Source organism: Giraffa tippelskirchi, chromosome 3 (assembly GCF_054371585.1).
Source record: "Giraffa tippelskirchi isolate mGirTip1 chromosome 3, T2T-mGirTip1v1.2.pri, whole genome shotgun sequence".
In the NCBI taxonomy this organism is placed as follows: Eukaryota; Metazoa; Chordata; class Mammalia; order Artiodactyla; family Giraffidae; genus Giraffa; species Giraffa tippelskirchi.
Window position 1 is genome coordinate 432,257 of NC_137277.1, and position 25,244 is coordinate 457,500.

At 41.5% G+C, this 25,244-nt stretch overlaps 1 protein-coding gene across 24 annotated transcripts in view; it reads left to right on the forward strand.

Annotated features, from left to right (window-relative positions):
- Positions 1 to 25,244, forward strand: part of HELZ (helicase with zinc finger) — a 148,350-nt gene that overhangs the window by 114,107 nt on the left and 8,999 nt on the right. For 23 of the 24 annotated variants that reach the window (XM_081580733.1, XM_081580741.1, XM_081580743.1 and 20 more), the window contains 5 exons: positions 5,754 to 5,833; positions 7,857 to 8,370; positions 8,757 to 8,997; positions 9,769 to 10,285; positions 24,022 to 24,274. In XM_081580733.1, coding sequence (XP_081436859.1) covers positions 5,754 to 5,833; positions 7,857 to 8,370; positions 8,757 to 8,997; positions 9,769 to 10,285; positions 24,022 to 24,274 — 1,605 coding nt within the window. The remainder of the gene's footprint in view (positions 1 to 5,753; positions 5,834 to 7,856; positions 8,371 to 8,756; positions 8,998 to 9,768; positions 10,286 to 24,021; positions 24,275 to 25,244) is intronic. The other variant, XM_081580755.1, reaches the window with a different exon arrangement.

The following is a 25,244-nucleotide window of genomic DNA, read 5'->3' on the forward strand; positions in this document are numbered from 1 at the left end:
AAATGTTTTTATTTCACTATCATTTTTGAAAGATTTTTACAGGGTATAGAATCTTGGTTGATAGTTTTTATCTTCTAGTTTTCTTGCTTACATTGTTTCCAGTGAGAAATCTGATGTCATCTTTATCTTTGTTTTTCTGTATATAACATGTCTTTTTTTCTCCAACTACTTTTAAGAGTTTCTTTTTACACTAGTTTTAGCAGTTTGATGATGATGATATTCCTTGGAGTAGTTTTATTCATGCTTCTTGGCTGTTGGGTTGTTGAGCTTCTTGGATATGTGGGTTTACAGTTTTCATCAAGTTTGGAAAGCTTTGACTTCTCTTTCATTAGAAATTGTTTCTGTCTCATCTCTGTTTCTCTTCTGGAATTTCAGCTACCTGTTTATTCAGTTCAGTTCAGTTCAGTTGCTCAGTCGTGTCCGACTCTTTGCGACCCCATGGACTGCAGCACGCCAGGCCGCCTTGTCCATCACCAACTCCCGGAGATTACTCCAACTCATGTCCATTGAGTCGGTGATGCCATCCAACCATCTCATCCTCTGTTGTCCCCTTCTCCTCCCTCCTTCAATCTTTCCCAGCATCAGGGTCTTTTCAAGTAAGTCAGCTCTTCGCATCATGTGGCCAAAGTATTGGAGTTTCAGCTTCAGCATCAGTCCTTCCAGTGAATATTCAGCACTGGTTTCCTTTAGGATGGACTGGCTGGATCTCCTTGCAGTCCAGGGGACTCTCAAGAGTCTTCTCCAACACCACAGTTCAAAAGCATCAATTCTTTGACACTCAGCTTTCTTTATAGTCCAAATCTCACAACCATACATGACTACGAGAAAAACCATAGCTTTGACTAGACAGACCTTTGTTGGCAAAGTAATGTCTCTGCTTTTTAATATGCTGTCTAGGTTGGTCATACCTTTTCTTCCAAGGAGGAAGAGTCTTAATTTCATGGCTGCAGTCACCATCTGCAGTGATTTTGGAGCCCAGAAAAATAAAGTCAGCCACTGTTTCCATTGTTTCCCCATCTATTTGCGATGAAGTGATGGGACCGGATGCCATGATCTTAGTTTTCTGAATGTTGAGTTTTAAGCCAACTTTTTGACTCTCCTCTTTCACTTTCATCAAGAGGCTCTTTAGTTCTTCTTTGCTTTCTGCCATAAGCTGGTGTCTTCTGCATATCTGAGGTTATTGATATTTCTCATGGCAGTCTTGATTCCTGTTTGTGCTTCATCCAGTGCAACATTTCTCATGATGTATTCTGCATATAAGTTAAATAAGCAGGGTGACAAGATACAGCCTTGACATACTCCTTTCCTGATTTGGAACCAGTCCGTTATTTCATGCCCAGTTCTAACTGTTGCTTCTTGACTTGCATACACACTTCTCAGGAGGCAGGTAAGATGGTCTGGTATTCGCATCTCTTAAAGAATTTTCTACAGTTTGTTGTGATCCACACAGTCAAAGGTTTTGGCATAGTCAGTAAAGCAGAAGTAGATGTTTTTCTGGAACTCTCTTGGTTTTTTGATGATCCAACAGATGTTGGCAATTGGATCTCTGGTTCCTCTACCTTTTCTCTATCCAGCTTGAACATCTGGAAGTTCACCATTCATGTACTGTTGAAGCCTGGCCTGGAGAATTTTGAGCATTACTTTGCTAGTGTGTGAGATGAGTGCAATTGTGAGGTAGTTTGAGCATTCTTTGGCAATTCCTTTCTTTGGGATTGGAATGAAAACTGGCCTTTTCCAATCCAGTGGCCACTGCTGAGTTTTCCAAATTTGCTGGCATATTGAGTGCAGCACTTTCACAGCATCATCTGTTAGAATTTGAAATAGCTCAACTGGGATTCCATCAGCTCCACTAACTTTGTTCTTAGTGATGCTTCCTAAGGCCCACTTGACTTCGCATTCCAGGATGTCTGGCTCTAGGTGAGTGATCACACCATTGTGATTATCTGGGTTGTGAAGATCTTTTTTGTATAGTTCTTCTGTGTATTCTTGCCACCTCTTCTTAATATCTTCTGCTTCTGTTAGGTCCATACCATTTTTGTCCTTTATTGAGCCCATCTTCGCATGAAATGTTCCCTTGGTATCCCTGATATTCTAGACGAGATCTCTAGTCTTTCCCATTCTATTGTTTTCCTCGATTTCTTTGCATTGATCACTGAGGAAGGTTTCTTATTTCTCCTTGCTAGTCTTTGAAACTCTGCACTCAAATGGGAGTATCTTTCCTTTTCTCCTTTGCCTTTCACTTCTCTTCTTTTCACAGCTATTTTTAAGGCCTCCTTAGACAACCATTTTGCCTTTTTCATTTCTTTTCCTTGAGGATGGTCTTGATCCCTGCCCCCTGTACAATGTCATGAACCTCCGTCCATAGTTCTTCAAGCACTCTGTCAGATCTAATCCCTTGAATCTATTTGTCACTTCCACTGTATAATCATAAAGGATATGATTTGAAATGGTCTAGTGGTTTTCCTTGCTTTCTTCAATTTAAGTCTGAATTTGGCGATAAGGAGTTCATGATCTGAGCCACAGTCAGCTCCCGGTCTTGCTTTTGCTGACTGTATAGAGCTTCTCCATCTTTGGCTGCAAAGAATATAATCAATCTTATTTTGGTATTGACCATCTGGTGATGTCCATGTGTGGAGTCTTCTCTTGTTTTTGTTGGAAGAGGGTATTTGCTGTGACCAGTGTGTTCTCTTGGCAAAACTCTATTAACCTTTGCCCTGCTTCATTCTGTACTCCAAGGCCAAATTTGCCTGTTACTCCAGGTATTTCTTGACTTCCTACTTTTGCATTCCAGTCACCTATAATGAAAAGGACATCTTTTTTGGGTTTTAGTTCTAGAAGTTCTTATAGGTCTTCATAGAACCATTCAACTTCAGCTTCTTCAGCATTACTGGTCAGGGCATAGATTTATTAGGCTTCTTCTTCTTTTTTTTTTTTTTTAATTAGTTTATTTTCTATTTTTTAACTTTACAATATTGTATTTGTTTTGCCATACATTGACATGGATCCACCATGGATGTACATGTTTTCCCCTTCCAGAACCCCCCTTCCACCTCCCTCCCCATCCCATCCCTCCCGGTCATCCCGGTGCACCAGCCCCGAGCACCCTGTATCATGCATTGAACCTGGACTAGCGATTCGTTTCACATATGATAATTTACATGCTTCAATGCCATTCTCCCATATCCTCCCGCCCTCGCCCTCTCCCATAGAGTCAGTCCATAATACTGTTCTATTTACCTGTGTCTCTTTTGATGTCTCACATACAGGGTTATCTTTACCGATTGACTAAATACCATATATATGCATTAGTATACTGTATTGGTGTTTTTCTTTCTGGCTTACTTCACTCTCTATAATAGGCTCCAGTTTCATCCACCTCATTAGAACCGATTCGAATATATTCTTTTTAATGGCTGAGTAATATTCCATTGTGTACATGTACCACAGCTTTCTTATCCATTCATCTGCTGATGGGCATCTAGGCTGCTTCCATGTCCTGGCTATTATAAACAGCGCTGCGATGAACGTTGGGGTACACGTGTCTCTTTCAATTCTGGTTTCGTTGATGTGTATGCCCAGCAGTGGGATTGCTGGGTCATATGGCAGTTCTATTCCCAGTTTTTTAAGGAATCTCCACACTGTTCTCCATAGTGGCTGTACTAGTTTGCATTCCCACCAACAGTGTAAGAGGGTTCCCTTTTCTCCACACCCTCTCCAGCATTTATTGCTTGTAGACTTTTGGATAGCAGCCATTCTGACTGGTGTGAAATGATACCTCATTGTGGTTTTGATTTGCATTTCTCTAATAATGAGTGATGTTGAGCATCTTTTCATGTGTTTGTTAGCCATCTGTATGTCTTCTTTGGAGAAATGTCTGTTTAGTTCTTTGGCCCACTTTTTGATCGTGTCGTTTATTTTTCTGGAATTGAGCTGCAGGAGTTGCTTGTATATTTTTGAGATTAATTGTTTGTCCGTTGTTTCATTTGCGATTATTTTGTCCCATTCCGAGGGCTGTCTTTTCACCTTGCTTATAGTTTCCTTTGTTGTGCAAAAGCTTTTAAGTTTAATTAGGTCCCATTTGTTTATTTTTGCTTTTATTTCAAGTATTCTGGGAGGTGGGTCATAGAGGATCCTGCTGTGGTTTATGTGGGAGAGTGTTTTGCCTATGTTTTCCTCTAGGAGTTTTATAGTTTCTGGTCTTACATTTAGATCTTTAATCCATTTTGAGTTTATTTTTGTGTATGGTGTTAGAAAGTGTTCTAGTTTCATTCTTTTACAAGCGGTTGACCAGTTTTCCCAGCACCACTTGTTAAAGAGATTGTCTTTTCTCCATTGTATATTCTTGCCTCCTTTGTCAAAGATAAGGTGTCCATAGGTGCGTGGATTTATCTCTGGGCTTTCTATTTTGTTCCATTGATCTATATTTTGAAGGACTGATGTTGAAGCTGAAACTCCAATACTTTGGCCACCTGATGCGAAGAGCTTACTCATTTGAAAAGACCCTGATGCTGGGAAAGATTGAGGGCGGGAGGAGAAGGGGATGACAGAGGATGAGATGGTTGGGTGGCATCACCGACTCAATGGACATGAGTTTGGGTAAACTCTGGGAGTTGGTGATGGACAGGGAGGCCTGGCGTGCTGTGGTTCATGGGGTCGCAAAGAGTCAGACATGACTGAGCGACTGAACTGAACTGAGCTAAAATTTTCCGCCAGTTCACACATGCCCTTTTCATTTTTACAAAAATTCTTTTTTTCTTTTTGTGTTTCATCAAGCATTGTTTCTACTGCTAATGCCTTCAGGTTCACTGTTTTTCTTCTGCAGTGTCTAATCTGCTAACTCCATTTGGTGTATTTTTCATCTTGGGCATCGTAGTTTTCATTTCTGAGGTTTAGTAGTAAGGCTGTTGTGGCACAGAGTTCCAGTAGCATTCTTAAGAGAATGTTTTCAAGGAAGAACTCAGATTAAGGATCCTTTCAAGAGATTTAGAATATCCAGTAGTTAGTTCTTATAGATTAAAAGCCTTTCACGTGCATGAACTAGCATTATTTGTCTGTTATAATTGTGATTTTTTAACTTTAATACCGCTTCCTTTATTATTTATCATCCACTTATATTTAGTTTGATATCTATTACTTTCGAAAATACAGCTGCATTCTTTTCAGAATATCTTTATTGAGTTTAGATTCCTTTGCGTGCATGTGTGCTACGTTGCTTCAGTCATTTCCAACTCTTTGCGACCCCGTGGACTGGACCCCACCAGGCTCCTCTGTGCATGGGATTCTCCAGGCAAGAATACTGGAGTGGGTTTGCATGCCCTCCTCCAGGGGATCTGAGATTCCTTTACTAAATAAAATTGACAGATTATTTGGATTTTTGCTTAATTGCATTTGTAAGTGGCCAAAGTATTAAGCCATACATAGGCAGGACCACCAGGGCCTTTTCTATGTCTAGTCTACAAAAATGAGGCTGTAAACTTCTGGAGAATAGACAGTTATCTTTCGGATTATTTGATGTTTTAACGTTATCCCTTATTGAGTTTTTGCTTTGTCAGAGAAATTTGCTTCATTTATAAATTTTTTCTTGCAGAGAAATTGCAACTCCAAAATTTTAAGAACAAAACCAAAGTAGTAATAATCAATAATGGGTGAAAAAATGTTTAAAATATCCTACTTTTTGTCTAATATTGTATAGTCATTGGAATTTGAGACATCTACTGGAGACAGCGTATAACAACTTTAAAATATTTCCTTAGGTAAAAGTGATACAAATAATCCTGGACCTGAAATTAGTAAGATTCGAACACCAGAGAAAAAACCTACAGAAGCAAAACAGGTATGTGGTTTACCTTTAGTGAATGCATTGTTCTCATGGATTTAGTTTAATTGATCATCTTAGAATCCTGGTGTTTTATAGAAAATTATCTCCCCTTTTACGTTTTGTTGTTTGATGAGGATCTAGTGGGCACGTTGCACTCTCTCCCTCTGCTGTTTCTTTGCTACATTATTTTATTTATCAGAGTACTTTTCTCAAATTGTGTTATTCAGTGATAGACTCAATTTAGAGACTTGCTATGATAAAGTAGTAAGTGAAGACACAGCTATAGTTGTGTCATTAAAAATTATCTCAGATTGGGAAAAGCTGTTACAGTGAAGAAGGAAGACTTTAACATTCTCAAGTCCCTCTCCCATCACGCCTGTGTATCCGTTCTTAACTCTTAACCCATTTGTTCATCTGTGTCTGTACTCATGAACCAGTTAGGGAAAAATCAAATCATTGGTTGAGTTAGTGCTGCTGGAGGTTCGTGTTTTCTAATCTCAGGGCACTCGTGGGGCACCTCCATGTGTCTCTCACGTGTACCAGGCTCCCTTTGCCCAGTTTACTCAGCAGCTCTTTTGATGACTGGGTACCTTCCGCCATTATTCTCATGATCAGAAGATGACCTCGCCTTAGAGATTAAAGCCTCAGGATTTCACCCTGCTAGCTGCGAACTTCGGACCTGACACTTTTTGTCCTCAGACACCCTTACTTCTTCATCACCAGCCTCAAAGGGAGCTTCCGTGAAAACTAATCTCTCCTCTTCCAGCCTCTTGCCTTCTTGTGTCTCAGAAGGAAGACAGCACTCCGTAGCTTAAAAGCCTTCAGTAGCTTACCATGGTTTTTGAGATTAAAAGAAAAATGTTTATATTCAGTATTGAATCATTCAGGATCTTGCGTAACTGGGCTGTTGACGTTTCATTTGATGTCGAGGAGGAGGAAATGAGCATGCAAGCCTAGTTGTAGCTCTGTGTACACAAAACTTCTCATCCCCTCAGATCCAGCATACTTTTTCTCTCCTCTCCTCTCTCAGTGTACAGGCTGTTTCTTTTATCTAGTATGTCTTTCCCTCACTGCAAAACCCCAACCTCCTGTAAAGATTCAGCTCCAGTGTCGTCATCTCTGTGAAGTCGCCTTTGATTTTCTCAGGCTGTGGGGTCTCACGTCACCTCCTCTCACAACACCTCTCATTTCACGTGTACGTGCTGATGTCCTCTGCTGGACTGTGAGCCAGATTTTAGCCAACTTTCTCTAAGAGGCCAGAGAGTACATTTTCAGACTCGGTGGGCCATATGGCTTCTGTTGCAACGACTCACCTCTGCCATCGTTGTGAGAAAACAGACACAGACAACATGTAAACGAATGAGTGTAGCTGTGTTCCAGTAGAACTTTGTGTACAAAAATAGAGTGGACTGGAAATGGCCTGAGGGCCCTGGTCTGCCAGCCCTGGCTCTGCACTCTTGATGGTACAGATGCAGTCTTACGGTGCCTTTAATCTCTCACACCAGGCACGGTGTCCTTGGTATGCCTTCAGTAAGTGTTGGTTGAAGGAATGATGGCAAAAATTGACAACCAAACTGGTTATTCGAAGATGATATAGTACTTATTTTTTTTGTTCACTTCGAAGTTATTTGAGACAAGTTTTTTATTTTAATGTAGATATGTTTGAGGGAAGAGAGGTGTAAAAGCAATAAAATCAGAAAGAACACATTTCAATGATTTATATCAGAAGGAAATAATTGGTTATCTTTCCAAGGAAGAAAGTGTTAAAAAAAAAATAATGTTTTTAAAGTGGATATGCTAATAAAATAGTATCTCTCCTTATGACTCAGATTTAATATGCTGTTTTTTCTGTTTTCTTTCCTGATTTAAAGAATATTCTCTTATTTGATTGTCAGAAAGTAATTTACTAGGCACACAGTGCTCCTGCTCCTACTGATAAGAATGGATCATATCCTTTAGAAGTACTGAGGGCAGGACAGGTGGGAAGCCACAGGACTTAGATCCTCTGCAGCTAAAAAACATTTCTCCTTTTTTTTAGATTGATTTGGAATCACACCCACAGAACAGAAGTCCTGAATCACGTCCTGGCATTGTTTATCCCAATCCCAAATTTCATCGCAAAGAGAATCTCACCCCAAGACACGTACACCTCCCTCTCCCTGCCCCCCACGCGCAGTACGCCATCCCCGGCCGCCATCTCCACCCGCTTCCCCAGCTCCCGAGACCGCCGTTCCCCGCGCCGCAGCAGCCGCAGAGCAGCGCGCCTGAACCGCCGGGCGTCGCGCCCGCGCAGCCCGGCCAGGCGGCCCCCCAGCTCGGCCCGCCGCCGCCTCCGCTCTCGCCTGCCTACGCGGCCGGCCCCGGCGGTGCGTTTTTCGGCACCGCGGTCTCCCACCGACCGCAGTCGCCGCCCGCGGAGGCTGTGGTCCCCGAGCAGCAGCCCCGCCCCAGTCCCCTGCGGGCGCTCGCGCAGCCCGGCCCCATCCTGCCTTCAGCGCTGCACGGCTTCCCTGACGAGAGCCCCGCGGGACTGCCGCTGGGGGAGGCTTTGGGTGAGTCCTCCTGCCGCTGCAGGACGGGGCACGTCTGAGAGTGTTCACGCCGGTGACGTGTGCCGTGCAGTATTCGAATCAGGATTGGGCCATGCCTTCCAATACCGCTGGCCAAAACATCACTTGGTGGGAGAATCCGAGTCTGGTCCCCAGTGCTGTGTGCAGCTAAGCGTGCGGCCGGCGTCGGGTTACGCGGGGCCGTAGGTGCGGAGGAATCCCCATCGTCACCGTGAGTTAGTCACGGGCGAAGTTAGCAGTCCTGCCCTCCCCAAACGCACGCGGTAGCCGTGTCTTTGTGGAGAATATCTGATTGTAAAAATTCTTGAAGAAGTTAACTTGAAACCCTAAATGCTGAAAACTTAAGCTTGGTACAAATGTGCTTACAGATCGTATGCACGGGAGTGTGGCTCTGGAAACGCTGCGGCAGCAGCATGCACGGCTGCAGCAGTGGAGCGAGCACCACGCCTGCCTCAGCCAGGGCGGCCTCCCGCACCCGCACCTCCCGCACCCGCACCCGCACCTCCCGCACCTCCCCCAGCCGCCCGTTGGATTGCATCAGCCCCCAGTGAGAGCGGACTGGAAGCTCCCCAGCAGTGCCGAAGACGAGGCCGAAGCAGCTGACTCACGGTCAGAAACCACTGACTCACACTCCTTTCAGCAGACTGAGAAGGGCCCCTGAAACGTGACCTCCTTACTGCTTTCTTTTTTGAATGTTGTTCCTACTGGAATACTCTCATACTGGAATACTGTCCCAAAGAAATTGGATGCCAGCCTTCTAGGCAACTGCTACACAGTTCTGTCCATACATCTTTTTAGAAGTAGCTTTTGTGAAAACCTAAGCGTGGAAGGTCTGCTGTGGACCGTGCATTTATGTGGCCTCTAGCTTTGCAGTCTCTTGTGAAAGAGACGTGTACCATCACTGTGGGTGTTTTTTCCATATTCAGTCATAACGCAAAGAATGCAAAGAGAACAGAATTAAATTAGAGGTTAAAAGTTAAAAATTATAAATTTACTATCAATATATTTTTTGCACAAAATTCTACCCTCTTTTAAGTCAGATGTTTGAGTGTTCAGTGCTCATTCTAAGTTTGTTTTATGGTGTGTCATTTGACTGCAGTGAAGCGTTTCCTAACCCCTTCTGAGTAAGATGCACTGTCGTGGTGACCTTCTGTAACTGCAGCCACCAAACGCATGGAAGACAAGGACAGTTGCTTTTAAAGCCGAGGGAGAAAGAGATCAGATACTTGGGTATATTTAGTGTCTTCAGTTCAATACCTGTGCACATTAATGCTTACTTTTGAGATGGATTAATGCTAGTTCTAGTTATTATGCTTTTGTTTGTAAAAATTACACATGTAGTTGACTAAGCTCTCCTCATATTTCATCATCCTTACATAGGTTTCAAGACTTACTCAGAGAACTGTCTAATCGTGAGCAAAGTGAAACACGGGAACTAGCTGAAATGCCACCACCTCAATCAAGACTTTTGCAGTATAGACAGATTCAGACTAGGAGCCCACCAGCAGTCCCCTCGCCCCCGTCCAGCGCAGACCACAGCCCCCACTTTCCGCACGTCACCGACAGCAGCAGAGACCTTGACGCGGCCAACAGCCCGGCGTTCCCACAGCGCCTGCCGCCCCCGATGTTCAGCTCTCCTTTCTCATTGCCATCTGAGCACCTCACCCCTCCTCCTCTGAAATACCTGGCGCCTGATGGAGCTTGGACTTTTGCTAACTTGCAGCAGAACCACCTCATGGGGCCGGGTTTTCCCTACGGCCTACCTCCGTTGCCTCACAGGCCCCCGCAGAACCCTTTTGTGCAAATACAGAGCCCTCACCCTGCCGTTGGCCAGGAGCCGTTCCACCCGCTGTCCTCCCGGACGGTGCCATCCGCTCCGCTCCCCAGCTCAGAAGAGGTACAGCTCTTTCTTCTCCGTTTCTCCTTTCAGCATGAGGGGACTGTGAAAAAAATCAGTATTTAGTGGCTTGATAATGATAGTGGACAGATCTTACTGAATTTAATAGTCTTAAATTCTTGCAACTTAAAAGATTATCTTACGTAAAGATAATCTTTCTTGCAACTTATTTTTCAGCTTCATTTTAAAGATTTGTTTGTTTTTTATTGAAGCACAGCTGCTTTACAATATTGTGTTAGTTTCAGGTGTACAGCAAAATGATCTAGTTATATGTATACATGTATATATTTGTTCGTCTGTTTTCCATTGTGGGTTATTATGACACTGAACATCATTCCCTGTGTTACACAGCACATCTGTGTTGCTTATCTGTTTAACTAACAGCAGTTTGTATCAGTTAATCCCGTACTCCCAGTTTATCCCCCTTCCCCACCCTTTTGATAGCCATAAGTTTTCTATGTCTGTGTGCCTGTTTCTGTTTTGTATATAGATTCATTTATGTATTTTACAGATTCTACATATAAATGGTACCATACAATACTTTGTCTGACTTCACTCAGTATGATAATCTCCAGGTCCATCCATGTTGCTGCAAACGGCAAAATTCATTTTTTTTTAGCTGAGTAGTATTTTATTATATATATATATACACACACATACACACACACATACATACATACATACACACACACATATACACATACATATATTCCACCGCTGTGTGTGTGTGTGTTAGTGTTAGTTGCTCAGTCGTGTCCGACTCTTTATGACCCCACGGACTGTAGCCCATCAGGCTCCTCTGTCCATGGGATTTCCCAGGTAAAAGTACTGGAGTGTTTTGCCATTTCCTTCTCCAGGGGATCTTGCCAACCCAGGAATCGAACCTGGGTCTTCTACATTGTGGGCAGATTCTTTACTATCTGAGCCATCAGGAAAGCCCATGTATATACACACACATTTTCTTTATCCATTCATCTGTCAATGGACACTGAGTTTGTTTCCACGTCTTGGCTATTTGAACAGTGCTGCTGTGAACACTGGGGTACATGTATCTTTTCAAACTGCATTTTTGTCTTTTCCAGATGTATGCGCAGGAGTGAAATTGCTAAATCATGGTAACTCTATTTTCAGTTGTTAAGGAACCTCCATACTGTTTTCGACAGTGGCTGCTGCAACACCTTGCATTCCACAAACAGTGTAGGAGGGCGCCCTTTCTCCACACCCTCTGTAGCATTTATTATTTGTAGACTTTTAAATGATAGCGGGTCTGACCAGTGTGAGATGGTACCTTATTGTGGTTTTAATTTGTATTTCTCTAATAATTAGCGATGTTGAGCATCTTTTCATGTGCTTTTTGGCCATGTGTATGTCTTTGGAGAAATGTCTGTTTAGGTCTCCTGCCCATTTTTTGATTGTGTTGTTTGCTTTCTTGATACTGAGTTGTATGAGTTATTTGTGTACTTTGGAAATTAACTCTTTGATGGTGAGGTCATTTACAAATATTTTTTTCCATTCCTTAGGTTGTCTTTTCATTTTGTTGATGGTTTCCTTTGCTGTGCAAAAGCTTTTAAGTTTGATTGGGTCCCATTTGTTTGTTTTTGCTTTTATTTCTTTTGCCTTGAGAGATTGACATAAGAAAAGGCTGCTCTGCTTCTTGTGTTCTCTTCTGGAAGGTTTTTGTCGTCATGTCTTATATTTAGGTCTTCAAACTGTCTTGAGTATATTTTTGTATGTGAGATGAGGGAGTGTTCAAATTTCATTGACTTACCTGCATGTTTTTGGAATTTGTTTCCATTTTTCCCGTTACTGTGCTATTTCAGACTTTGTAGAAGGGTCATTGTTAAAACATGAAGCCGGTCAGAGCCTCTTATTGTGACTGTTTTAGAACATTTAACATCTGACTGACTTGAGGAGGCTATTCATTCAAGAAGCTTTGTCCTGTTTAATCTGAAGAAATGGATTTCAATGTCTCATCTTTTTACTTACTTTAGTATTTTTGTTAATTACAAGTTTGTGTTATTAGAGCCCTGACCAGTGCTGGCTTTCTCAGCCAGCAGTGCTCTCTCCTGTCACCCGGCCTGGTGCAGTTAACATCAGAGTGTGCGGTGCTTAACACAGGATTGGCAGTGCTAAACTAGGCATTTTAAGGTGAACAGGATTTTTCTTAAAATACATTGGTGTTGCCAAAGAGCATCTTTATGGATCTTCACTGATACAAAGATCGTAGTAATTCTAGGTTATAAAACTTCAAAAATGGTACTATTTGGACTATAAAAATGTTGTCTAGCTATTCCTTTTTAAGCTTAGTTATTAGAAATAAGCATGTGTAAAGTTCGTGTGATCATTATCAATCACAGATGTCTTGAAACAGGGTAAACGTATAGAATTTTGAGATATGAAAAATATTTTTTTGACTTCAGTTTGGTGGTTCCTTAGTGATTTCTAAAGGCTTTAGAAATAATTTATTCATATTTTGCAAATTTTCTGCTATAGATGCTGATTAAAAAGTTAAGTTTCATAGGGACATTTCTATATATCTTATTTGTCTGATTTGGAGGTAATTTGTTCCAATTCACTATTTTATCCATTTGAACGTATCCATTTTAGAGTAAAACTTAATGGGTTTTTGTATATGCACAATATCATGCAGCAACCACCACTGTCTAATTTTAGAACATTTTTGTCACCCTAAGAGAAACGCCATAACCATCGAGCAGTTACTCCCCAACCCTCCCTGCCTCCAGTCCCCAACAGCTAATAATGTGTTTTCTGTCCCTGTAGAGACTTTTGGTATAAATGGAATCATACATGTGGTCTTTTGTGTCTTCTTTCGTTTAGCATCATGCTTTCGAAGCTCATCACTTTGTAGCATGTATCAGTACCTCGTAATTTTTCATGGCTGAGTGATATTCTGTTGTATGGATATACTGCCATTTGTTTATCTGTTCATCGTTTGATGTACATTTGGGTTGTTTCTTTTTTTTTTTCTTTTGCTATTATGAATAATATATCTATGTGCATTCATGAACAAATTTTGGGTGAAAGTATATTTTCAGTTCTCTTGTACCTGAAATTCTTGGGTCATATGGTAACTCTATTTTTGAGGGGCAGCCAAACTTTTCCACAGTGTCTTGCATCATTTTATATTCTAATTTGTCCTTGTTTTAAAAAACTTATAGCCATCCTAGTGGGTGTGAAATAGTATTTCATTTTGATTTGCATTTCCCTAACAACTAATGATGCTGAGCATCTTCTAATATGCGTATTGGCCATTTGTACATCTTTGGAGAAATGTCTATTCAGATCCTTTGCTTTGAAAAACAATTGTCTTTGTGTTGTGGAGCCATACGAGTTTTTAGGTATATCTTGGATACTAGGTTCTTATCACATATAATTTGCAATATTTTCTCCCATTTTGTGGACTGTCTTTTCACCCTCTTGAGAGTATCCTTTGATGCAGCAAAGACTTTAATTTAGATAAGGTCCAGTTGGTCTGTTTCTTCTTTGCTCATCATGCTTCTGGTGTCATGTCTAAGAAACTGTTGTCTAGTCCAAGGTCACAGAGATTTACATCTACCTTTCCTAATTTTATAGTTTCAGTTCTTACGTTTAATTCTCTGATCCATTCTGAAATAATTTTTGTGCATTTTGTGAGGTAGGTGTCTTAATTCTTTATTTTGCATGTGGTTGTTGAGTTTTCTTTGCACCATTTGTTGAAAAGACTGTTCTTTTTCCAGTGTATGGTCTTAGCAACCTTGTCAAAGGTCTTGTCATAGACCTTTGGGTTTACATCTCGACTCTTAAGTTCTATTCATTGATCTGTATGTCCTTCTGCCGACCACACTGGCTCGTATACTGTAGCTTTGTCCTGAGTTTCCTGTTTGGGAGTATGAGTCTTTGTACTTTGTTCTTCTGTTTCAAGATAGTTTTGGCTACTCTGGGTTCTTTGAATTACCATATGGAACTTAGGGTTAGTTTGTCTTTTTCTGCAAAAAAGAGTGAGCTGAGATTTTAAAAGGGATTGCTTTAAATTTGTAGATTAACTTGGAAAGTATTGACATCTTAACAATATAAAGTCTTCTGGTACCTGAACATGAGATGTCTTTGAAAATTTCTTTCAGTAATGTTTTTTGATTTTCCAATTATTTCTTACACTTCTTTTGTTAAATTTATTCCAAGTATATTTTTTGTGCTATTGTAAATGTTTTCTTAATTTCATTTTTTTGATCGTTCACTCCTAGTGTTTAGAAATACAGTTGACTGTGTGTTGATTGTGTATCTTCAGACTTGCAGAACTCTTCGTTAGCGCTAATAGATTTTTTTGTGGGTAACTTGGATTTTTTATATAGAAGATAACATCATCTACAAATATAATTTTGTTCTTTCTTTCAAACGTAGATGTCTTTTATTTCTTTTTCTTGCTTAATTGCCCTGGCCAGAACTTCTAGTTTAATGTCTAAGGTATGTATTTGGCAAAATTAGAGAAAACAGATGTTGCTGGGGTCTGTTTCCCATGTTTCCTGCTGTTCTTGATTTCTTCTAATTTCATCCCATGTGGTTGGAGAACATACTTTGTATAATTCTATTATTTAAATTTTCTGAGACTTGTGTGATGTGCCTGAAACACTGGTGCGCTGGGGAAGGATGTGTACTTTGCTCTCGTTGGATGGAGGGTTCTGTGGACTTTTAGATCTTTTTGGTTTATATTGTTCAAAATTTCTCTTTCCCTTGGGTCTGTTGTTCAGGTCTTATATCTGTTATTGAAAGGAGAATGTTGGAGTCTCCAGCTGTTACTGTTGAATTGTCTATTTCTTTTAATTCTGTCAGTTTATACTTCATCATGTTATTTTGGAGTTCTGTCCTTAGGTTTCATGTATTTATAATTGTTTTATCATTTTGATAGGTTGACCTTTCATCACTGTATGATGTCCTTTGTCTCTCATAACAATTTTTGTCTTTGAGTGTGTTTTTTTCTGATATTTGTATAGCCACTCCAGCTCACTTTTGGTTATTGTTTGCATGGAATGTCTTTTTCTCATCTTTTGGCTTTTTTATTTTATTGTCTTTTGTCTAGTGACATTTCTGAACTAATTTTTTGATTTTAAATTTTGAAGTAATTTTTTAAAGTCTGTAATTGTTGTGTGTGGCCTCTTGATGTTTTTCTTCGAAGGGCTGAGTAATTGACTAGTCATTGCCAAGAGATCTCCTTAAATGCTCAGGACCAAGGACATTGTACAGTTTTGCAGAGGGGTGTGTGTGTGTGTGCGCGCGTGCATGCTCACTTTCCACACCGAGCTCGGCAGCTCACACGTCTGCTCTAGCGTTCACTTCCTGCCTTTCCCGGCTCTAGCTCAGCCAGAGGGGAGAACACTTCAGGCCTGTCCTGAGCGTGTGCACAGCATGTTTGTGGTCTTCTGGAGTCCCAGGGAGGAACAGGTCAGAGCTAGTCAAGGTCTTTCTTCCCTGAAGTATCTTATACCTCGGCCTTTCCGCCAGAGCTTTCTGGCTAGTCTGTTGCTCAGTCCAGTTGCTGCCCATTGCTTCAGGCAGCAGCAGCTAAAGCATTTGCCTTGTCAATATTTTCAATACGGCCCCTTCGGCGCTCGCTGAGTTCTGGGGTAGATAGATGAGGCAAGTGTTGTTTTGTACCAGCAAGGCCGAAATAAATAGTTACAGCTCTGTGACAGTGAGGCCCTTCTGCTCTGATACTGGTGCTGGACAGTGGAGGGTCTTATTTTTAAGGCTATCAGGGGAGTAGGACTAGGGTAAGTTAAAGTACCACAAATCTTGCTGTTCTTATGAAGTTTTCCTGGTTTTTCTTGAGTAAGTACTCCCCTGGTTGCTGCAAGCTTTCATTTTCTGAATTCCAAGAAAGTTGATTGTGACAATTTTTGTCAGTTTTTTTCCTTGCTTTTATGGTGCTCCTTATTCCACCATTTTTACTGATAACACTTGTGATGCTTTGATTTAACTAGTCAAATGAATTCATAATGTGTGGGGGAAGTAACATGCCAAAGTTTTTATAAGGTTTCATAAAGTTTCATACTTTGCTAAATAATGCTGAATACTGAATCGTGTACTTATAATCATCGATCTATTTGAATGTTTCTTAGTTTGGGGATTTAAGTTCTTTATACCTTCAAGCTCTTAACATTTGTTATTACTGTGTAGCTGTGAGGGTATGAATAAGTGCTTTCAATTGCCATTGGGTTCTCAGAGTGAAATTACTTTTGCAAAAACATTTGGTCATCTTTATTTTGATGCATCAGATTCACGAATGATGACTAACTTGCAACACTGAAGAAAATACCTTGACAAAGAAAAATATTATTTTTACCACATTTGCAGGTTTTGATGTTTTCAGTACACTAGGATAACTTGTGTGTGTTGTGTTGTAAAGGTGATTTTGCATGAATCATCTCACAGAATGAATGGTTTGTGTGTTTGTTGTTCATTTCTGACCTTTTTAAATAATTTCTTTAACGTTAACAACAGAAAAATGTGTTATTTCCTTACCTACTGTGAATTCCTTTATTGCTAGAAACCTTGATAGATTGAGCTTAAGCAGGATGAAAATATCCAGATGTCAGCTTAACAGTTAACTTGAGCAGATGGTTTTTCATACTGTGTTTCATTTGTTTTTTCTTTTTTATAATAATTTTGATTTGGTTTTGACAAAAGATGTACCTGTTCAGCATGGAAAGTGTGGAAGCTAGAGCAATTATTCCTAATTTCATTATACCAAGATAGCTACTGTAATGCCAGGAAGGAGGAAATTTCCTCTGCCCTTCTAGATTCTTCCTGCTGGGCTAAGAATTAAATTGACATGATGAAACAGATGAATAGGAGAAACGTCAAACCAAGTTTAATAACTGTCTGCACATGGGTGAGATCCAAGAAGAACGAGTAACCCACCGAAATGGTTGAAGCCCTTACCTTAAGTACCGTCTCCAACTGAAGACCGAAGGGTGTTGGGGTAGTGGCTGGGTGTTCAGAGTGCAGGGAGGCAACTGACACGGAGAGGGAAAAAGCACAGGTGTGATGCGGTGTTTGCCCACAGTGCGGAGGCAAGGGGACTAGAGAGGAATCTTAACAGACAGACTTTGCTGGCTTCCTCCCTGGCTGGACCCCTAGTTTGCACCGTATTTGTCTCAGGTCCTCTAGCTGCACTCTTTTAGATGGTTAAGGGGAAGGGAAGTTCTTCCTGAGTCTTTCAGGCCTTACAGACAGTCAGCCTAAATGAATCCTCATGCCAGAGAGACGGTTTTGGGGTGGCCGGTTTTGTTCCCCTGCAGTGACAGGTAGCGCTTCACAGCACTCACAGGTGAGAGCAGGGGACTGATTGGTGGAGGGGCTTGCTCGGTGGGGACAGGAGACGGCTTTTTCCCTAGTTGCTTGCTCAGTTATGTCACCCCATCAGACCTTTCTCCCCACCAGGTCAAGATCCCTAAAGGTGACTTTATCCTATTCTGTGACACTCGTTACAACTTAAAACTGCTAGAACATTTAGTATTTTTAGGTGCTTGAAGCTTTACTCCATGAGTTTCCCCTACCTGCTTCGCTGGGCCCTCAGCTGCCTGGTTGAGGCTGGGGCTCTGGGTCTGGCAGAGGCATCTGCACCCTCTCCCATGTCTAGTATCTTGCCACTGTGATGGAGTAAGGAGAATAAAGGGCAAAGGGCCTTCCTCATCTGGCCCAGGTTACAGACCATTCCTGATTGGCCCCAGTTTGATTTCAGATGTCAGTGTGAGCTTCAGGTTATGATTCAGTTTCCTCCAAATATTTAGCCAACTGTTTTCATGCTCTTTATTACATTATTGCATTTTCACTGAAGAGAATAGTAGCTTTCTTGTCAAATACTAAATTCTTTATAACAGCACTGAAATGCAAAGAGAAACAATAGAAGTTAACTCTGACTTCTGAGCTTCCAAGGATTCAGTTTCTAGTATTTTGGTGTGACTTGGGATTTTTTCAGGGGTGATTTCCATCTAAATGAGGTTTTCACTTTGCATGATAACTTTAGAGTCTAATCTCTGAGATGCGGTTCTTCACTATATACCGCAGTGTTTCTGGACTTCAGCCTTTTGCCTCATCTGTCTATGTGTTTCTGTACCAGAATTACACTGTTTTAATGTTTGAGGCTTTCTGTTCTTCTGATTGGATGATGTGAAGTGTCTCCCTTGTTACTTCTTTTTTTTCTTCCAGTCACTGTTCGAGAGTGCAGGACGGAGGAGGTTATTCTCAGGGTTTTGTACTAGAAACTTGGAACACCTGTATAAACGCCTCCCCCTGAGACCGAAACAAAAACCTTTCTGGGGTTTTAATTTGAGTTACATTGAGTGGGTAGCTTACATTTCAGGAAATTTTGTCTTTAAAAATATTTTAAACCTCTGATTTAGGAACTGGTACAGTCTTCAATATTTTAATTCTTTTTTTCTTCTTCCCTCCCTCCCTTCCTTTTTTCTTTGTTTTCTGAATGTTCCTCTGTAAATTTGTGTAATATTTTCATTTCTGGTTGAATTTATCCTTACATTGGTTTTTCCTTGCTGTTTGTTATGAATAGGACCTTTTTTTCCCCCATTATACTTTCTAGTCATTTTATCTTGAGAGACAAATCCTTATTCTTCTTAAGTGGAGATAGTTTTATCATGTAAAAAAACTTTTGTTTTGTATAGAGCCAGCACTGCTGATACTGGTGCAGAGCCAAGGTCTCGTCATTTAAGAGGTACTTTACTGGCAGATAGTTTGATTAAGAGTCCTCAGTTAGTAATACATGGAAAATTCTTTTTGAAATGTCCCTGTGAAAGTCTCCAGATGTTTATGGAGCTGCACGTGTCTGTGCTGCAGTGCTGGTATTGCAGTGGCCTGCTAACAAAAACAGAATTCTTGTAAGTCACCAATTTTGATCAGCTTCCTATAAATCAACATTTACTTATACCATCTTAGAGATGACGTGTAAGTCTGTATGATGTTATCTGCTTTGAAATAATTCTGTCTTATATGTAGGCTTTTTGACCTGTCTGTCTGTTTTCGTTTTTCCTTTGAACCAGCTCTGGTTGTGAGCTTGGTTTTCAGCACTACTTTCAGGAAGCACTTGGCCTTCAGTACTCGATCTCAATACTGCTGTCTGATCGTCCTCCCACCCCCCCACCCCAGCTCTCCAGCCAGGGTTCCTTCTGTGGAACATGGTGTTACTGTACAAATGGAGCTGGAAGGTTATATTCTTGGCTGACTGACGGATTCTGCCTGTCCTGACTTTAAAGGTGGATGACGATAGCTCCTGATGGATGTTGCATAGCCAGGTAGTGCTGTCTTCTCAGAGAGAGCTTCACTGCGTGGTCTCTCAAACATCTACTGCATATAACAGAGACAGTGACCGACAAATTAATAAATTAGACCTCTATTCATGCTTGAATTGTCAAAGCTAATCATTTAAATGAGATGGTCTATTTTAATTAAGGTTTCTGGCACCATAGTTAATGAGACTTAGAATTTCCACCAGAGCATTCAGCTCTTCCTTAGTGATCAGCTTTGATAGTATCATTGTAAGCAGAGCCCCGATTCATTAAGTTGCTAACCTCTCCCCCAGTTTTTACTTATACATAGACACATGAAATGGCCAGCTAACCTTGTATATTAGAGATGGACCTTTTAAGACAGTGGTAAGCAGACTATGGATTTTTACTTAAACTGACAGCAGTCTTTAAAAACAGAAATTCATACATGAAATTAGTCATTTAGCTTTTTCTTCTTAAACGGCTTTTGGAACTTTAGCATTATACTTTGATTTTTAGAAGGACATATCAGCAGTAGACTTAGAAAATAATGATCATATGTTTAGCAACATAACGAATTCACAGTTTAAACATGAAGAATGTTTGTAAACACACAAAATGTGTGAAGCTAATACTGAACCCAGGTGTAAGGATCTCTGACAGAGGAAAGTAAGACTTTAAGGAGTAAACAGTGAAATTATTTCAGACCCTGAGGACTCTAAAATTAAATCTGCATGCCAGTCATTGGTAGAGTTGCCATCTAAAAGTAACAGAATATTCGTATTGGCAGGAGATGTAGGAAGAAAGAGTAGTCTCTTAGGAAAAAGATGAGAGCTGGGCAAAAACAACAGGAAACAAAAAATGGTCAGGAAATAAGAAAAGAAGAGACAAGACAGTGAAAAGTATAGCGGATAGATTCAAACAGCCCGAGGGTCCTAAGTGTTAGTGGGAATAAAGGACATTCTCTGTCAAAAATACGTAAAGTTTTTATAGGCAATGGATCTTTTTCTCAAATTTTCGTTAGCGGCCCCTTCTTTTTCAATGTACTTCATAGGAATTTCCCTCTGTGGGGGAAAAATCTGAAATTTTGAACTCATTGCCCATAGTGGATTTCATTGTGTTGGGAGAGTGTAATTTCCTCAGTTCTGTCTCACGACCAGGGGGACCAGTGCGGTTCTACCTCAGAGTTTTATTTGGCAAGCAAAGGATAGTACACCCTCCAGGCCCTCCAGGCAGGCCGTCAGCCAGTAACCCCAAAGGAGAGGTTGGCTTGCTTTCCCTGTTTATAGGTTTTGTCTCTTCCCCAGAGCCTGCCCTATGCAAACTAGGGCTAGCCTGGAAGGGGGCATGTTTGTTCACTTGCGGTTCTCACTCAGGTCCGTGGACCTTTCCCTTTGTCTTTTAGCCACTGCTGTTTTGGACTCCTTGTTCCTATTCTACCTACCTAACAATTGTAATCAATTAGCATGCTCTCAGTAGTTGTTTTTTTTTTTTAATTTAAGTAACTTTATATGGCATATGGCTTTATATGGCATAACACTTTATTTTAGCAGATAACATCAAATTGTTGATGATTGTTAAAGTTGATGGATTATGTTTGGATATTTTAATAATAAAAAGTTTAAATATATTGTCATTGATCAGGACTTTGATTTATTGAAGACTTTAAAGTAAAACTTAGAGCACTGGGATTAGCCGGGGCCTTGAAGACCATTTATTCTACCTCTCCCTTCTGAGGCCGTTGTGATAGACATTAGTTTTGTACTTGAGTAGAACAACAACCACCATTCACACATAAAGCCTTTAGAATGTGATCCCCTACAGTTTTTGATTGTGCTAAACACTCAGGGCATGGTAATAAAAAGAAGCACTTCATTTTGATTCTAAGAGCTAATCGTCTTCATAACAAACCTCGATAAGAAAGGCACACTGCACAAGCTGCTGTGACCATTCATTCATGCACTGCCTGGCCATAGAGAGTAAAGCAGTTTAGAAGGTGGGTTGTTCTACCCAATACCATAAAGTAATAACTTCAACAAAGAAATTTCAAATGTACTGATTAAATTCACAGTTGACAGTAGTTAGAATGGTTAATATTCGAGAAAATAGGAAATTCAGAATGATCTTAACCACTGGGAGAAAAAATACCTTTAAAGCAGAGTAAAACTAAAGTTGAATTTAGATACTATACATAAAGACAGAAGAACAGTAAAAATATATGAGAAAGGAATTGATGAGACGGAAGTGTTGTCACTTGCCTTTCTCATCCAGTAGCTAAAACTTTGGAAATGCAGACGTGACCCGGACGTCCCTCATTTGACCGTGAGAGCCTCTCCTCCCTCCCCTCCCTTCCTTTGTGCGTCAGGGCGGCCAGTCCAGGCCCGTCCCTTCCCCAGCTGATATCCTTGTGGTTCCGTCTGTGGTGATCGCTCTCACGTGCTTACCCATTTAATTGACCTGACAATAGCTGCTTGTGCTGTCTTACACTTTATCCCCCCCAAATCCTGCTATTTCTGTGCCCATTTATCTCTCTCTCTTCCTTGTAACCTAACCTCCAGTTCCTGATTTCCGATTATTTGTAACAACAAAGGTAAAAGGAAGTTCCCTCCCAGTCATAATTGTTGCAGGAAGGGGGACCCCTTCCAGGGCCCCAAACCGGGCTCTTGTCTAACACTCGGAAATGAATTGTCCGAAGGGACACACATGCTGACAAAGCAAGAGATTTTATTGGAAAGGGCGCCCGGGGGAGAGCAGCAGGGTGAGGGGACCCAGGAGAACAGCTCTGCCACATGGCTCACAGTCTTGGCTTTTGTGGTGACAGGATTAACTTCCGGGTTGTCTTTAGCCAATCATTCTGACTCAGTCCTTCCTGGTGGTGCACGCACGCCTTGTTCAGCCAAGATGGATGCCAGTGAGGAGGATTCTGGGAGGTGGTCAGACATGTGGAGTCTCTTTTTGACCTTTCCCAAACTCTTCCGGTTGATGGTGGCTTATTAGTTCCGTGTTCCTTACCAGGCCCTCCTGTCATAAAACAACTCATGCAAATGGTTGCTCTGGTGCCTGGCCAGGGTGGGCGGTTTCAATCAGTGTGCTTCCCCTGACAGTTATGACTAGAAACTGAAAAGCGAGTCTGTTATTACTGGGAGAGGGAGAGCGGGCAATAAAAGCCAGGCCCGTCCTGTCATCTAAGGTCTAACATGGAAGTTTATCTTTTACGTTAGGTTAACAACACACCCTTCCTGTGTTCTAACGGCTGTGTGTGCTGAACTCATTCTATTCTCACAGTCCTAAGAGCTGCATACTGTGGGTTATGAAGATACATGTACGGTTGAAGTTCCCGAGAGGCGAAGTCAGTTGCCCAGGGTGATGCTCCCAGTAAAAGCAGCCTGAAGTCTACCCAGAGGGTCTGGCCATAGACCGAGGCTGGACAGATCACTCGGCTACATCCTGCCTTGCTGTTAGGGCTGAGATTGAGCCGTGGTCACAGAAGTCAGGCCAGGAAACTTGGAGGGCACTTAAGGAATTTCTGGCAAATACGTCCTGACAGAGGGCTAAAGAAATTTTGGTGCAGTGTAGGGAGGAGAAAAATGTTAATTCAGTTTCAAACATACAAAGGATTGGTTGAAGAATAATGAATGTTCCGTTTTAGTTGAAGACAATTTAAAGGAAGACTGCAGTGGGGTGCACCTCTGTTGGGGGTGGGGAACCCTGTCTTGCCATCAGGTCTAAGGAATAATAAACCGGGAGGTTGTGAAGGGCCCACAGATGAGTCTCAAATGGATGAGTATGTTCAAGACATTGTGGTTTAGTTGATTGTGACTATAATATGCCCTTTTAATTTTGAGCAGATATGTTTCTTCATGCTTAATTTAATGTTACCTAAACTGTTGAAGGTCTGATGTTGAAGCTGAAACTCCAATACTTTGGGCATCTCATGCGAAGGGTTGACTCATTGGAAAAGACCCTGATGCTGGGTAGGATTGGGGGCGGGAGGAGAAGGGGACGACAGAGGATGAGATGGTTGGATGGCATCACCGACTCGATGAACATGGGTTTGGGTAAACTCCGGGAGTTGGTGATGGACAGGGAGGCCTGGCGTGCTGCGGTTCATGGGGTCACAGAGAGTCGGACACGACTGAGCGACTGAACTGAACTGAACTGAAACTGTTGATGGAACTTCGGAACTGAAGACAGGTGGTTCAGCCCCATATCTTAGAAACAAGAAAGCAGAGTCAGAAATTAGATGCGTCGCGTGATAGGGCTGCGTGCCAAGGGCCAGGGCTGCGTTTGAATCCAGGTCTCCAGACACCACGTCCGTAGCTCCGGCTGCTTTGGGGGGTTTCATAGCACAGAAGAGAGTGGTTTTGAGACTTTCTACTTAATACAGTGAGATTGCTGTGTGCATAAGAGAGTGGGGTGCAAATTTCACAGATTTATGACACGTCCTTTTTCTTTGTGTAGTATGAACCCAGAGGACCTGGTCGGCCCTTGTACCAAAGAAGAATCTCATCTAGCTCAGTGCAGCCTTGCTCTGAAGAAGTAAGCACTCCTCAAGACGGTCTCGCTCAGTGTAAAGAGCTTCAGGACCATAATGACCAGTCTTCTTTCGCCTTTCCCTCCCCGGAGTCCTGGGTAAACGCCACCTCATCCGCCCCCTGTCAGAACATTCCGTGCAATGGATCCGGCAGGCCAGCCCAGCCCCGAGAGTTGCCAGGTAAGGCAGGCTGGTGGCGGCCGCAGCTGCGGCGTTAACTGGCCAGCTCCCGCTGTTTATGAGGTGTTTCTTCTTGCATTTCTTCCGTTTGCGTGATTGATTGTCTTTGAACAGTACTGAAGGGTCACTGCTCACAGCTGTGCCTCAGGATTCATATTAATTTAGGACTATATAGGTTCCATATATATGATCCGGAAGGTAAGTAATCTGTCAGTATTTGGGAACTGATTATTTTGATGATTGTAACCTGTGAATGGGTGAAAGAAGTAAGGGAAACTAAAATATATTTCTAAATAGAATCGCCTTTGCTTGGGAAGAGCTTGCTTTCGGGATTTTTGTCTCCCTTTTTTTTTTCCAGAGTTAAGGGTGGGAGTTGGTTGGGTCAGTTTCAGGTTTCAGTAGTTTTATTGTCAATCAAGTTGTGACAGTCACCTACACCGTAGAGTTTGGCCATAAGAAAAACCAGTAGGGTCTAATATTTTGAGATTTAGAAATCCAGAGTTTATTTCTTGTATTCTGATGAAGTAAGAAATCCAAGTCCAAAGAAGAAAGAGAGAAAAAAAAGACATAGGAAGGCGTCGGAAGGGACGTGGCTGTGAACTTGTGTGGCGGGAATTCTAAAGTCTCCCCTTCGGCTTGAACACCACTGCCTTTCCTTTGTCTCCCCCTTTATTTTTTTTTTATGTTGACTGTAAAGAAACATTAAATGTAAAGAATGATACTATTTGATTCTCTGATCTATAGCCTTCTCTTTGTAGGCGGTAGATGTTGATCTTTGTGAACAAATCTGTAGTCGTTGGTGAATTTCTGTCTTGGTAGCATCAACCTCTGTATTTTGTTAATTTTATTCCTCGTTAGAATGTGAATCCATTGTTCTATAACTGACCCATTTTGGAGAATGTACATACAAGCATATTTTTAGAACAAGAGACAGGGTAAATCAGAAAGCATTAAATAGGTATTAGTTTCA